Source organism: Pyxicephalus adspersus, chromosome 10 (genome assembly GCF_032062135.1).
Source record: "Pyxicephalus adspersus chromosome 10, UCB_Pads_2.0, whole genome shotgun sequence".
Classification (NCBI taxonomy): Eukaryota; Metazoa; Chordata; class Amphibia; order Anura; family Pyxicephalidae; genus Pyxicephalus; species Pyxicephalus adspersus.
This window is the reverse complement of record NC_092867.1, coordinates 20,157,284-20,172,782: the sequence shown is the minus strand read 5'-3', so window position 1 is coordinate 20,172,782 and position 15,499 is coordinate 20,157,284. Positions and strand designations below refer to the sequence as shown.

At 37.5% G+C, this 15,499-nt stretch overlaps 1 protein-coding gene across 1 annotated transcript in view; it reads right to left on the bottom strand.

The window, feature by feature from the left end:
• Positions 1-15,499, bottom strand: part of SLK (STE20 like kinase) — a gene marked incomplete in the record, with an annotated part of 49,344 nt that overhangs the window by 4,135 nt on the left and 29,710 nt on the right. The window contains 7 exon segments of the mRNA XM_072424235.1: positions 1,722-1,846; positions 1,954-2,083; positions 6,370-6,462; positions 10,573-10,752; positions 11,865-11,988; positions 13,696-13,826; positions 14,412-15,472. Coding sequence (XP_072280336.1) covers positions 1,722-1,846; positions 1,954-2,083; positions 6,370-6,462; positions 10,573-10,752; positions 11,865-11,988; positions 13,696-13,826; positions 14,412-15,472 — 1,844 coding nt within the window.

Genomic DNA, 15,499 nt, shown 5'->3' with positions numbered 1-15,499 from the left:
AAAACCCAAGTGCTTTGTTTCCCTAGATCTGGTAACATGTCATTATATAAAGTTTTGCTTTTTCTTAAACTCTTTGCAAAGCTTGTATCACAATAAGAAGTTGAAGCCTTGCAATTATAGCAGTGGTGAGTTTGTCCAGTTGGCCATTGGACCATCGGTCCTGAGCCCGGAAGCCGCTTAAACAGACCAAACCCACCTTGACATAGCATGTGCTGACCACACTGCTCCCAAACAAAGGAGGGGTAGAGGGGTAAAAATAGATGTGGCAACCATTGAAAAGTGTTACTTTTTAGGTATGCATGGCATGAGGCTTACTAGAAATGTAATATAGCAAGGGTTTAGCTAAGCAGGTCACAGACAAGCACGAGTCTCAGGATGAAGGTAGCAAGCCAACTGCTTATCCAGGTATGACCAGAGCACCACAATTTTCCTCTCTCCTACGTAGATGACTTTTGTACACACATTTTCACTCATAAAAAGGGAAACTGTTAGCAGTTAGGAAATGTACACATGATTCTTGCCCCACATGAATGTTGGGCTCATCTCGGGTCAGAATCTGACATATGTACAATGGTGTCTGACATCAGGATGGATCCATGAACGACCACTATACAGTTCATTGGAGAATAGCACAATAGGGTGCCACTTACTTGTTCTCCCCCATCCTCTCTCCAAATAATTGAACGTAAGAATACTTGTTTGTTTATCTGTAACTCTTTACTCTGGCGACAAAAATTGAACGTGTGTATGCCTTAGTTACTTTAAGTTCTCCAACATACTGTTTGTATGTGATAAGTTAACTCTTTTTATCACACTTTCTAATACTTGTTTTCAAATACATTTTTCAGTTCATGTAATTTCACCAGGGCTTTACAGCTTTATATAAGTTTCAACTACCGGTATCATGATTTATTAAATCTCATGGTTGCCCTAAACCACTCACTATTATTACTGAGACTGATGATAGCTTCACCAAATGTAATGGAGAATCACAAATTGACGATAAAAACCACTGATCCAAACTATTTAGCAACTTAACAGACTACATCCTCAATCAGTTCAGACAGTTACAGAAACAAGAAAAGCCCCTGTGATCTCTGAAGCCCATTGTGTTTCTGCTGCCATGTCCACTCCCCACCTTCCCTATTTATGCAGAGCCCAGAAGGGAAGAAGAACAGCTGATGGCTCTTGTGGATGCTTTACAGCATGGTGGTTCTTTAAGACCTCCTTTAGTAAAAGTTCCACTTCCCTGCTAGCCCCCTCCAGTCTTTAAAAAAAATTAAGAATGTGGCAAATACCACAACACAAAAAAAAAACATTCACATGGACCCTATGATGTCACCACTGCAAACTGGCAAGGTAAAACTACACAGCCAGCTGGCTACAGGTAACAACCACCAGATAAACAGGAAGATAGATGTGCTGCGTTTACCTTGCACACATGTGGAATTTACTACCCAAGTGAGTGATATTGTTCAAACTTATTTAGTTATTTTAAGGGCAGAGGGGCTTAGTCACTGAAAAGGGATGTTGCCTGGGGCAGCAGAACTGGGCTGATGATCATACATACTATAGGTGTCATACACTTTTTGGGGGATTGGGTTTACCCTCCAGTAGTTGCATCACAAAGTGGTATTTTTTTCCAATTTTATCCAAACTGCCATGTGATTGGGCTGCTGGTGTACAGCTATCCCTAGAGCTACATGCACGATCAGTTATACCTTTTCATGTCTTTTCAGTAGCTGATGTCTCTGCATAAAATACTGATCCTTCAGTTGCTGTTTCAGCAGCTGGTGCTTCTCTTGCAAGTGACGTTCTTCAAGTTCCCAAATTGCTGCTTCTCGAGCTGCAATAAATAACATTTTTAGGATACTGTCCAGAATCACAAGCCATAAATGGTCAATATTACTCCCTGGTTGTAGGGTGTATTTTATATATCTGCAAGATATTTACCTCTCAGGAGCTGCTGCTTATGATTTAAGCAGTCACGCTCAATATTGGCTAGCTCCATCTTCTGCTGGTGAATAATTTTTTTCAACGATCCATCCAACTCTTGCTGTTGTTTCATCACAAACTCTTGTTCCTAATAAGACATTTTCAATTAATTTCCAGAGCTATTTTACAGCCATCAACTATATCCTTTAAAAGGGTTTCCAGGGTTATTTGAAATGCAACAACAAAATGAACACATGTACTATACACGCACCTACAACTACTTTTGCAACTCATAATTATTGTCAATTTAAAAGCAGCACAAATCATAAATACATCAAACTTAGACAAACAATCTGGTAAATGGTAAGAATGTCTATTTGACATTAATGTTTATTGACATGTAAAGGATTTTAGTCTTAACAACTACATCACACTCCTAAAACACCACTGCAATACCAAACAGAAGAAAAATGGGAAAGCTGCAATGAAGTCTGCACATTATAGGGCCGGGTCATTTGGTGCAAGGTTAAAAACTTAAGAGTCACTGATTAGAGTATCCTAGCATGGAATAAACATCTTCAAAATGGTTTAGTAGTTGACTGATTTTCAACTACTATATACACCGTTTTCATATTATGACATTACCTGATAAGTTTAGTATTCAGGTTGTCAGAAGAGAAAGGTGGGAACTAGACACTCTAGGGAGCAGGCCAGTTTTTAATTTGTCACATCAAGTGCTACAGTAAATCACTTGGAGGCTCTTTTCCAGGAAGTAAAGAAATTGATCTCTAACATAACAACCAAGCCTACTAAAGCAACTGATGATACCTGGCTTGTTGTTATGGACTTCACTTTATCTTGTTCTGAAGCTGTGTAATTCTTATTGGGACATGTTAGTCACTGCACAAAAAATCATGGCAAAGTGGAACACATTTCTCAGTGACAAAGCTCAGAACACTCCAGGGACTTCAATATTAGAATATTATCTGAAAAAGGTATTACTTTCAATTTACAGAAAAGAACAAACTATGTTAAAAGCAAACCGAAGAGCACAGCAAACATAAAACCAGTTCATTTGTGTCTTACTCAAAATAAAAAGGAAAAATGTTTAACTAAATATATGAAGAAAGAAAACAATTGCCCTGACTTCCATGCAGTGTGACGTCTATTCAGCAGAAACGTCAGACCAGAATAATTTACAAACTAGGAGGCAATCTAAGCTGCCCTCAATAGATCTGCCCCATACTGTGTATTGCAGCAATATGCATTCCCCTTTATAGCAAATGCTGCCAGGATTTTCTTTTAGTGCCTACTCAAAGCTAAAAATAGGGAGCTTATTAAAGTGCACTTGCAGTCAATACAAGGTTGTGTGCAAAACTGGTACTTAGGGAAATTGTATATATTAGGATCTTCTAACAATATTCTAAAATCTTACCTACTTTCTTATTAAGGAAAGATATTATATGCACATTTTCTCTTCTCCGTGATAATTACATTAGGGCAAGTCCTATTGTTCCAATAGGGTCCCTGGTTTTGTTATTTTAGATCATACCTTGACATCCAATACAAATTTCTACACAGGCAGGCAAAAAGCAAATTTTTAAAAATGAAAACATAATAAATGAGACTGTGCAGCCAATATTGCACAGAAATGATGTACCTAGAGCTCTGTTTTATTAAAAACAAAGTATTGTGCTTTTATTTCCAAAATTATTTTTGACTAACACTGCCACATATTAAATTGTTACCAATGTAAATAAACTGTTGTTGGTGAACGTGGTGGACCACTATAGAGAATGTTCTGAATCTCTCAGTGAACATTAATATTCACAGAGTTTATTGGACTCCAGTCTTCTGGTGAATAGACGTTAAACAACATAGAAATAAAGGAACAGGAGTGGATATAGCATGGTTATTTCCACCAAAGCTTTATACACTCTGCTAAATCGATTTGAAGGAATGAAGTATAAATCACCTGTCTAAAAAGAACTTCATAAGCAGTAGCTATGAACATATGGGGTAAGTTAAAGAATGCTATGAAAGTTCCCATTTACACAGGTGATGTATCCATATTTTTTTTTTTTGTTTGGAAGGAGACATTTTTAAGAGAATTTTATAGAGAGAAAAAGATGGTGTATAAATGGCAACCAATATTTTGTTTCCTGAACTACTCCAAAAGGACTGTATTTTGAATTCAATGAACACCATATTTTCCTTAGAAAAAGTTTCTCTAGAAAGATCCTAACTGAACACACACATGCGAGAGGAAAACTCCAAAACTTCAAACTTCATCTCTCATGTCAAGCAGACTTACATCCTGCATTTGGGCGTTGAATAGAGTACACGATGACAACTGAAAAGACTGAATCATAACCTGGGCAACACCCTGCAGATCAGAATACAGCCACAATATGAGAGGCAGACTGTAAACAAGAGTTGCCAATTACCCCCTCAGTGCAAGCATTTGGGGGGCTCAGCTAAGTGTCAACAATTACAGAAAAGTCAATGTAATAAAGAGTTCCTCTGGAAATACCTAAATTAGTTTTTGGCCCACTTTCAGAAAGCCAGGGCTTACCTGTTGGCCTGTCTGTCCTATTTATGAAGTAAGGCTACATACACACTTGCAATGCTTCTCATCCGATAATCGGCTCAAGGCTGATATCGGACGAGAATCTGGCGTGTGTACAGCGCCCGTCATTCATCGCCCGAACGATCGCCCTGGCGGATCTATGGACGATGAACGATCGTAATGGAAGTGAAGGGGGAGAGCGCGCAGGGGGGTGCCGCTTTGTAGTTCTCCCCCTCCCCTCTTCATAGAGCAGAACGGTGCTGTATGTACAGCACTCGTTCATGCATCTTGCAGTCCTTAGTCGTTGGAAAGGATCGTGAAAGGTCCTTTCCAATGACAATTATTGCATGTGTGTACCCACCTTTACAGTAAAGGAATTGTATAAGAATGAACTGATTGCATTTTATTAGCTCTTACCAATATATTGTAATGTAGTGTTATTCAACTAGGGTTCCTACAGAAATTGCTATGGGTTCCTTAAACAATGGGCTATTTGTGCCTCTCAGGTGAGTTTAAGTGACACTAATGATCTTTTTGGCCATCTGTAAGGGTGACATTCTTCCTATTGGCCAGCAATGTTAAAGGCATTCTTCCCATTCACCTCCGGATATAGTAATTATTTCAGGGCTTATTAAAAGAGTTATTTTAAGAGTTCATGTTAAAAATTTAGAGAAAGTGTGCTGTGATACAATGGAAGGTTTCTTTAAAGTGCTCAGCATGCTCTGTTTCCACAGGCAGCAAAAGAAAATTAGGTTATGCCTGCTCCACTGTGTAGAAAGGAACAAAGTATTTGGGTACCCACTATACCAGAGACTCTTAACCAGGGTTCATACAGATGTTGCTAGAGGCTCCTTGAGCTTAGAGAAATGTGTGCCTCCTAGGACAGCTTCTAATGCCTAAAAACACCTGCAGCAAAAGCTCAAAAATGCCTGCTCAAGCTTTTATAAGCAGTTGAATGCAAGTCTAGAGACGTTCGGATAGCGAAAAGACCTTGGAAGCTACATGAAGCTTCTGAACAAATGTCTGCAAAAGCCTGCACTAAAAATGTCTCGTTTGATTTCATTTAAACTATTTACAAGGTGATTTCAAGCATTTGCAGGCTATAAAAATGCTCTAATAAGCCTGAAAAAGGTCTTATGTCCTAAGGATGATGATCTTCCCAATCACCAGCAATATAAGAGGAATACTTATGGCTGGGGTTCTATGTCAAGGATTCCACCACCTTAAAATGTTGAGAAAGAACACACTAGGACATGCCAAAAAACTGATGTCCCCCATGGCAGAAGCATTTTACCATACACAGAAGAGCCTCATCAAAAGTCTTACTGGTCCCATTACTAAACAGTGTTTAGGATTTTATACAACACACATATCAATGGTCCAAATATTGGAGCTGTTGTATGATGAATTCACACTCCTTTTGACAAATTCAACTAAAAAGTTACCACTGCAATTTCTATTATTGCTAAAATGGGTTGATGTTGTTTTATCCAGCAATACAAGAAAAGTGCCATAACAACACTTATAAAGAAAAAAACTCTTCTCAGTTTGTGACATAATTAGTAGCACACAATTTACCATCATACTTTGGTAAAGAAACTTTTACCTGTTTAAAGGTCCAGGTTTCATGAGCCGACAAACCTGTGACTTTAATGAAATTACCCAGCAATGCCATCTCACCCTCAGGTGTTGTATAGTTTTCCTCTAATAATCTAGTGTGGTGGCACACAATGTTAAGTGATTAAGAATCAGTTGGTTAGTTAAACATGACAGTGTTAGTGGACAGACAATTATTGTTCACTACAGAACTTGGAAAGCGCTATATGGCTTTTCTGAGTTTAGTAGCACAAAGCATATGCTGTTACCTGAGTGTGCTGAGTTTGTGCAAGTTCCTCTTTCTTGCGTTTCAAAAGCTCTTTTCGTAGCTCTTTAGGCGCTTTCTCCACGTCATTAATTACCTGGTATGAGCATGCAGAAGGTGGGGAAATATGACCATTTTTCTAAGAGAAAGCGCATGAGGCAGAGTAAAGCCACACCACCAATGTGACAGAGGCCTTCAGAGTGGGTTACAAGTGAAAGAAGGGTGCATGATATTAATGTAATGACCAGTAAATTTGTTATATGTACCTGAATGCACTTTCATTTTCCCAGTATCTAGGTAAAAACAGGCTTCCTATTTTATAATTTAAGTGATCAGGCAATCCTACAAATATACCTCATTGCTAGTTGGAGGCAGTAGAAGTGTGTTGTGTGAGGTGTAGGATCTCCTTACTAATTAATACTTTCCAGATGTAGTTGACATGGTTGTGGTAGATTGGGTACTATGTATTTATTTTTGGAGCTTTTGGAGAATGCTGTATTAGGAATAAGATGCTTTATGACACAAGATGAGTCAGGCTAAATAGCAGGTATCTAGCCCATAAACTGATGTAAAAAACAAAACAATCAAAGCTCCAGCTTCATGTTCATCTATAACTAAAATAACAGTTTTGTGTGGACTGGCCCTTCAGCTAGCTGTCAAAATGACACAATATGGCTATTTATATCTAAAATATTTTGAAACAGAGCAATGTGCCTCTGAGCTACACAGAAAACCATAGACAACACTTATTTTTGTACTGGCCTTTATAACACATACTAGGAAAAAAAATCTAGAATCAGAACTGTCCTTTCACTGAAATAAGAATTAATACTAATCAATAACAATCAATTACTAATTTGAATTAATGTACCGTACATGTTACAAAGTAACATGTAATAAATAAAATAATTAGGTTTATGGTTTTTCAAGAATTGCTTTAAACAAACCCAAAGCACTATGAACATATACTGCTGTAATCAAGGCCAATCCAGCACTCTGCAAGTAAACTTGGATAGGGTAAAGAAAAGTTCAGCTCCAGGTAGGGGTTTCATTAGCTATGTCTGTTTTAAAAGTATATTTCCACTTACTTCCTGAGCTAGTGAAAACCAGTGTTTTTGTAATGTGAGCTGGCCTTTCTGGAGTGTATTCTCCATGCACTGGTTTCGAGCATTTCGAGCATTTACCAGGGCAGTCACTATACCTACTGGACTCCATATAGGATGCACCCAAAAAACAAAAGGATGTCTGGATTAAAGCAAGGCGCTAGCAGCCCATATCTTTCTCTTCACAGGTTTCCCAGACTATATGAAGAAAAGAGACATTGACCTTAAATACATAACCTACAGCAGGGTTGCTCTGTAGTTTGTCAAGTGTGTAGCTGAGATGTGTGGAACCAATCAATAGTAAAATTGCACATTTTATGGTTTTTTTTTTTTTGAAACCCCTGAAATGTTGGTTCAGTGGTGCAGAATGATGATATTGTTGGGCAGGTTGTGTATGTGAGGTTTGTAATAAGAAGAAACCCATATACCAAGAGAGACCTCAGAGCAAAGCTTCAGAACTTTAGGTGAAATAAGCTTTCTGCGCGATACAATGGAAGAAAATTCAAATACCCAAGAGAAGTTTGCTGTTAAAAAAATGGAAATATACCTGGTGTGCACAAAGTTTAACACTATGGTTGCAATCTGCACAAAATGAATCATGTTGAACATCAGGGCATACCTTCAACTCCCTGTTTAGCCTTTATAGACGCCACTGTATTTCTGGTTCATGTAGACTAAGTTTTGCTTTTGTTGTCTGAACCCCTGACCCATTAATATATTCACCAAGATTTTAAAGGAGGACAGATTTTAACACCTTACTAAATAATTTCTACTAAAGTTGCAACAAGGACAAGGCAAGCAACAGGTTTTACATTTTATCACAATTTTTTTTTTTTTTTTCAGCTTGACATGGACTTTAAAGCAACCCAGTTTCAAGCCAACATAAAATAATGGGGTATGGAAAAGAAGTCCTTAAACTTACTGTGTCCCCACCCCTGTTCTCTATATTCAAGAGTCCCTATTCAATGTACAGCTGCGTAATATGTTGGCGCTATATAAATACTGTTTAATAATAACATTAATCCTGCCCGCAGAACCTTCTGCATCTGGGCAACATATCTAGCCCCACCTGGTATGTTGTGGTTTCTGGTGATGGCTATAAGGACAGTGATATAGAATAAACTATTTGGACTTGCTTTAATGGTGCAGGATACAAGGATGTTATCATAACCTGGCTGTGCTTTGTGGTGAGTCTATTATCTAAAAAAAGAATGTGGACAGTAAAGTCAGAAAAGTCCTACATCCTGTCCTGGAAGCTGTTTCGAGACTTGCTTGAAAAGGTCAGGAAAAGAATTACAGTCCTGAAGCCTGCACCTTCAAAAAAGTCAGCAATGTCAACTACCATACTTCTTTCCATACAGGTTCTCTTTCCCTAAAGGCAACACCAGGTAAAAAAATGTCCACCCTTTTGCAAACAAAGCAATAAATATATATATATATATATACACATACACACACATATACACATTTAATGTATATATAATGTATATATGCACGCGCGGCATTATCTATGGACGTTTACTAATTGAATCCCAAAAGGGAATGTTAGTGCCAACAGAGGAAATGTAAGCTAAACATGGTGTAACCAAAGCATACATACAGATGTATTCACTAAAAACACTGCTATAGGTTAGGAGAACATACAGTTGGCCTCTATCTATTAGATTTCAGTTCAAGAGTAAATCTCTAAAATTTCATATCAGTAAAAGATTATCTCTGCTTGCTCCAAGAATTACCCTCTGCAAATTTTGCTTTTAATTTGTGAACCTTAACACTGAATATGTCTAAAAGAATAAATACCAGTGAAGGTAAGAAACACACTATATCACTATGGTCTCAAACTACCTTTCATATCTTTTTACTTTGACCTGTTAAACTTGTGCACGTGAAGGATCAGGAATGCTTATCAATTTTATAAAGAGACCCCTGACCATGAAACATACATCACCAAAGTATGTGAAATGTGATCAATGTTTTAGGCCCAACCACCAAAAGTAAACAAAATAGGACTCAAAATGCAGCTCACATAGTGGGGGAGGAAAAAGAGAGGTCATGTTATTACAAAATATAAACAACCAATAACAAAGATTTTAGTAAAAGCATACAATATTAATACAATATTAATAAAATGTGTGACAGAATAACTATCTACACAAATTATATCAATATATAAATTACTAGGACTGTTCCAGGGCTGTTAAAGTAAAAATGGAATGTGCCCATATATTTATTTTAAATAAAGATTTTAGAACAGAACCTTTTTTTCATACAATCATGTAATGTACTTTTTATTTATCAGCTGGTCTTATTATTTACACACTCTTATTACACCTCTGGGCAGTGACCACCATATTTTCTAATCCACATTTGTGGTTTACAGTGTCACCTTCTAATCTAGTGCACTCACTCAATAGCCAGCTTGTGTCCAAATAACAAAACAAGGAATACCAGGAGAGCTATAGCAGGAAACATTTCCAGGCTAAGCAAAGCACCCAGGGTGTCTACTGAAGAGAATAACATTTCCTTTAAAAGCTAAAACTGTTAATATATATATTCTTTTCAGTTAGTTTTTCTTGCGTACTTCAAAGAGCACCTGTGTGGATACAAATATTTGATTTCTTGTTCTATTATTTAAACAGTCTAATTTTAGTTACAAGTTAAAAAACTGCCACAAAAAACAACTCTGGGTTGACTGACCCTTGAACAATATACATATGTTATGGACTTTACTATACTGTCATATATGTATTTTTATTGCATATTTTTTAACCAAATAAAAGCTTGCAAGCCTAAATAAAATGGTGCAATGAAGTATGGTAATATTCAATACCGACCACAGAATGATCAGCATTAGGGTTCGCCACTCACAATATTATAAAAAGATATCTGATTGCCTACTATGGGTCTCAGAACATGAAAAGCACGCTTAAAACCAGTTGTGCCTTCATGTATATCATGAACAAACTTCTCCAGTTACCAGTAAGGAAATATCAACCCTGAACTTGAATCAGATAGACAGAGCAGCTTAAGCAATTCAAATTTAACAATTTAAAGGTTAAAGTATAAACTGAAATATTTAGCTCATTATGCCAGAACAGTCTTACCTCTTTCTTTTTATTTTTCAGTACACTTTGGAACTTAGAGTATTCTTTTTCCTGTTCCCCTTTGATTCGTTTTGCCTCATCTCTTAGACGAGTAGTATGTTCTTGCTCAAGCCGTTCTATGGTCTGTTTCTGCTGTTTTTCCAAGTTCTCTATGTCCTGATCATATTGACGCTTTTTGCCCTGGAATTACATTATTTTTGTTTTCTTTAATAATCCCATTTATTGCATAACTAAATACAGTGTACAAATCTGCGCTACCATAGGAGTACCAATTTAAACGAGAGAGTGGATAGCACTCTTATGGGCACCACAGCGTTTAGTTCACATGGCATCTGCATTTTTTTAAGCAACTGCTACAACGAATATAACATTATTGAGTATAAAGTTTCCTTTGAAGTATTCTCTGCTTAATCCTCATTGACTGTCAGAGAAATCAGCCATATGAGATTGACAGATCATGTGAATGAGTTTTTGTAAAGTCTAAAAAACTAAATTCTTTGAAAAACTAAGGTCATAAAACACTTACTATCCAATCTCAGTTCTTGGTCTGGAATAGTCTTTTTCACCGTTCCTTTAAAAGGTCCTTGAGAAGAAAACTGCAGCCCTGCCCTTAATTAATCTCCAGTCCCTGGCAGAAAATGTCTAGAGAAGTCTTGCAAGAAATTCTGTACCACTTAAGCTATCATGGATTTGCCTCAGAAAATCTAAGCAACCATACAAAATGGCAGTGCAAGGAAAGCTGAGGAACTCTACTATTTCCAGCTTAACACAGTCTCCAAAAAAGAAAAAAAAAGAAATAAGGTAAATGTTGAATTAATTGAAGCCATTTTCAGGGCTCTAATCCCTATTCTAAAATAACTGAACCCCAGGCATTTCTCGTCATGTAAATAGGAAGATTTGCTAGGTAACAGAGAAAGGCTAAATTATAGGGGTTCCTTTTTAAAGAAAAGTAATGTGCTGAAAAAATTATATAAACAAAACTGCCAAAAACAAATTTGTGCCTAACCTCTATGGGTATTATTTTTTCTGTGGTAAATATAGCTACACTGTGCAACATTTTACAGTGCTTTAACCATAATGCATCATTCCTCATTTTTCTTCTAATGTTCTTCCAATTGAGGGCCCAAGACTATATGAAGCTCTTAAAACATGAGATGCTTTACAAACAGTAAAAGTAAAGAACGTGTCAAATATCTTAGAAAGTGCCATGGGTTCTTTGGCAATTAGTTATTTACATTCATTCGTTTTAAGTGAATTATTTTCTACAAGTTCTTAGAGAAGTGAGTAATCACCGTCATTTCCTGTTCAAAACGTCGGAAGATCTGTTCTCTCTGTTGCAACAATTTGTTACTAAGGATTTGTTGAGCCCTCTGTTCTTCTTTCTGTAACAGCCGAAGCTCCCGCAGTTCTTGTCGCCTTGAGAAAAATAAAGCAATGATTCATCACTTGTAATTCAGGAAACAGACTCTTTCAAAGACAAAGCTGCATACTGTACAAGTACACTGGCTGTTCTGTGACTTTAGTCTCTTTTCCGGAGATGGTTTTTAAAGCTCATAATCATGAAGTTTGGGCAAAGTGTCAATTGAAATGAAAACACTTACATTTCAAAAAAATGTCTGAATTAAGAAATCCGCAAGACATGTCAAAACTATCCACATTTTTATACAAAAAAAAAAAAAACAAAACAAAAACTGTGCTGCAGACTGCAGATAAATGAAAAACATAAACTGGACCTTAACCTGCCTGGCAGTATTCCTGAGTATGGCTCGGGGTGAATTTTCCATACCAAAAGAGGTAACCCCGACCCACACTCGGGGTGAAATTGCCAGGGGTTTTTTTATAGTCCTGCCTGGTTCCCATGTTTGAGAGGCGTCCTCCAGCGATACTCAGCATCTGTGTAACCTGGCGATGCCCCGGCCGGCACCTGGGTAACCTGGCGATGCCCCGGCCGGCACCTGGGTAACCTGGCGATGCCCCGGCCGGCACCTGGGTCCCCGGCATGTGAAGCTTGGCGACACGGGGCCAGGGGAAGCAGATGCCGACCGGGCATCTGCTCGCGAGTGTGTGGCTGGGAGGTGGGAAATTTAAAGTATTTTTAAATGTAACGCTTTTACATTTAAAAATACTCATTCCGTCAGGGAGGTTATTAAACCGACCCTTTGTATTTCTGGTCAGGACTGACCATTTAAGAATCCGCAGCTAAACAAAAAAAAAACAAATAAAGACTTCACTGAATATATAAAAAGGAAGTCAAGTTGTCCAGGCCATGAAAAAGACTGGGGCCCATTTCTCTGGAGGTTGTGGCCTTTTTTTCCAAGGGAAACAACAAGGGAGACATGGACAAATATTCCTGTGGTAAAGCTTTTTCTTTATAAGTCTTAGCACTGTGAAGTAAGCAAGTAGAACCCAGATTACTTATTACGCATTGAACAGGCAGAAAACTGGCATTTTGGGACAGATGGCAACATCCTCATTTCTTCAATTACAAGCTTCTACTTACCAGATGGATCAAAGACAAAACATCAACAATAATAAAAAGTTGTATGAATACATTCAGGTAATGTCACTTTCTACATAATAAATGGTTTCAGTCCTCAAAATTCACTATACCTCACACTAAATAGTAATTACCTAATCCTTTGACAGCATTTATGTATTTGTCTTTATAACTGTGCCTTTACTGGCTATTTTCTTAAGTTGGTGACAGGGTCTCTCATGGTGACAGATGAAATCAAATAGGCCAGGAGTTTGTAGCAGAACCATTTATATTAGATTTTAAATTATAACAGATATCTGCATTGTGCTATAAACCTGAATATTTGATATATGTAAGCAAACACAAATACCACATTGTCTTTGCCATAAAGTGTTCAAGAGAATCAGTGAATGAATTCCATACGTGCACAATCCTGCTGTTCTATATTTGAGCTTTTCCACAGCCATAAAATGTGAAGAAAATACAAGCTAAATAGCTCTTTAACCACTTCTCATACTCAGTCTATCTACACATTTCTTGATTTTAAGATACCATGTTCTCGAAGAAAGAAGTAAAACACATAAATGTAAACTGGAACCAAAGGGAATGATTTTTTTTTATCTGAACACACACTAAATATACCATACCTGAGGAACCTCATCTCTTCACTCTTGGAGTCATTATCAGTTACAATCTTGGAGGTTGTGACACTCACTTCTACTCCATCAACAATGAACTTTCGAGTCTTCTTCAGAGTTTTCTTCTGTCTCTTAGTTTCCTTAGGAACAACAAATGAGGTAAATTTTATAAAAAGTCTTTGAGTTGACATGATATAGTGCAATCTGCATTCTTGTCTTAAAACACTGCTGAAAAAGTCAGCTGTCTAACAAGCCTAATGAAGAAAGGACTGCTGTCTTAGCTAAAGTGAAATGAACAAGCTGAGCTCAATCATATAACTGTTTTTGTGTATATAAAAAAAAAAAAAATAAAAAAAATAAAAGGGCCATGGCACATTCACGGACAGGGACAATAATTTAAACCTGACTAAGGTTCTTTCTTAATTGTCTATGTGCAGTGCATTAGTACTGTGAATGCAGGCCAGTGTGACCACACATTCTCAGGGTCAATACCAATCTAGGCTCATAGGTTGACCTTGAATGATGCTGCCAATAATTTATTTGCAATGTTTAAAATACTTGGGAGTGGGACTAGAATTAAAAAAAAAAAACAAAAAAACTTCAGTTTAATTTAAAAATATTACTATTTCAAGCGACTTAATATTATTTTCAAGTATTATTAGATACTCCTTCACAATACAACTAAATTGGCGATATCTCACAGCCAAATGTTCCTAATATCTCACCTGTACTGACATTGACCCAGAGTCTTTACTCTTAGTTAAGAAGCTTGATATAGACAAATTCAAGTCCATGCTGCCACTATCCGTTGTTGAACCCATTCCAGAGTCAGAATCAACCTCTTTTTGAATTTCTGCTTCTCCTGACTTTGGTTTTTCCAATTTTTCTTTGTCACCTTCTTCAGCAGCGATGATACTAATACTTGGGATCTGGGATTCATCCACTGGGGCAGCAGCACTTTCATTGGAATTCAAGGCGTCATCCTGAGGAAGACTTTGGATGGACTCTTTATCAGATTGTGGAGCTGAAGATACACTGTCACTGGACAGATCATCAGTAACATTGTTTTGATCCTCTCTTTGGTCCTCATTAGTCTTGATAAGTAAAGATGGGGTATGTCCTACATCACCATTTACAATTACTTCATTTGTATCTTTTACCATTTGGTCATCGTGACTATCTGAAGAAATGATTACATCAGATGGACATTCTTTGTTTTCCTGGTTTTTGTCATGCTCAGGTGAGACCTCGCTTGTCTCAAGGTTTGTCTTAGAACCTGCTTTAACTTCATTTTGAATATCATTATGTTGAGTTACAGCAGTTATCATTTCACTTTGTTCATTAGAGTTTACTGTCAGTGCCAACTTTTCATCAACAGCTTCTTCGTTTGTACCGTTATCATCAACATGAGGTTCAGGCCCGTCCTCCTCTGGAAGCTCAGTCTTTGGAACGTGATCTGTAATCTCAGGAACAGCATTTGGCACACATATTGAGTCAGGTTTTTCACTATCCGCTTGTTTTTCATTCGTAATTTCCCCTTCCTCAGGTTTGGGGACAGGATGCTCAACTTCAGACTCCGCAGACAGAGACTGATCTTCCTTTATGTCTGGTTTTTCCACCATTACTGGAGGCGAGGGTACTTCTTCCGACTGTGGAAGACTGTCGACAGCTGAAAAAGATACTGCTGCACCCTCATGTTTCTTATCCTCCTCTTTCGCAGGTATGATAACATTATTAGCATCTGGTTTCTTATCCTCCTCTTTCGCAGGTATGACAACATTATCAGCATCTGGTTTCTTATCCTCCTCTTTCG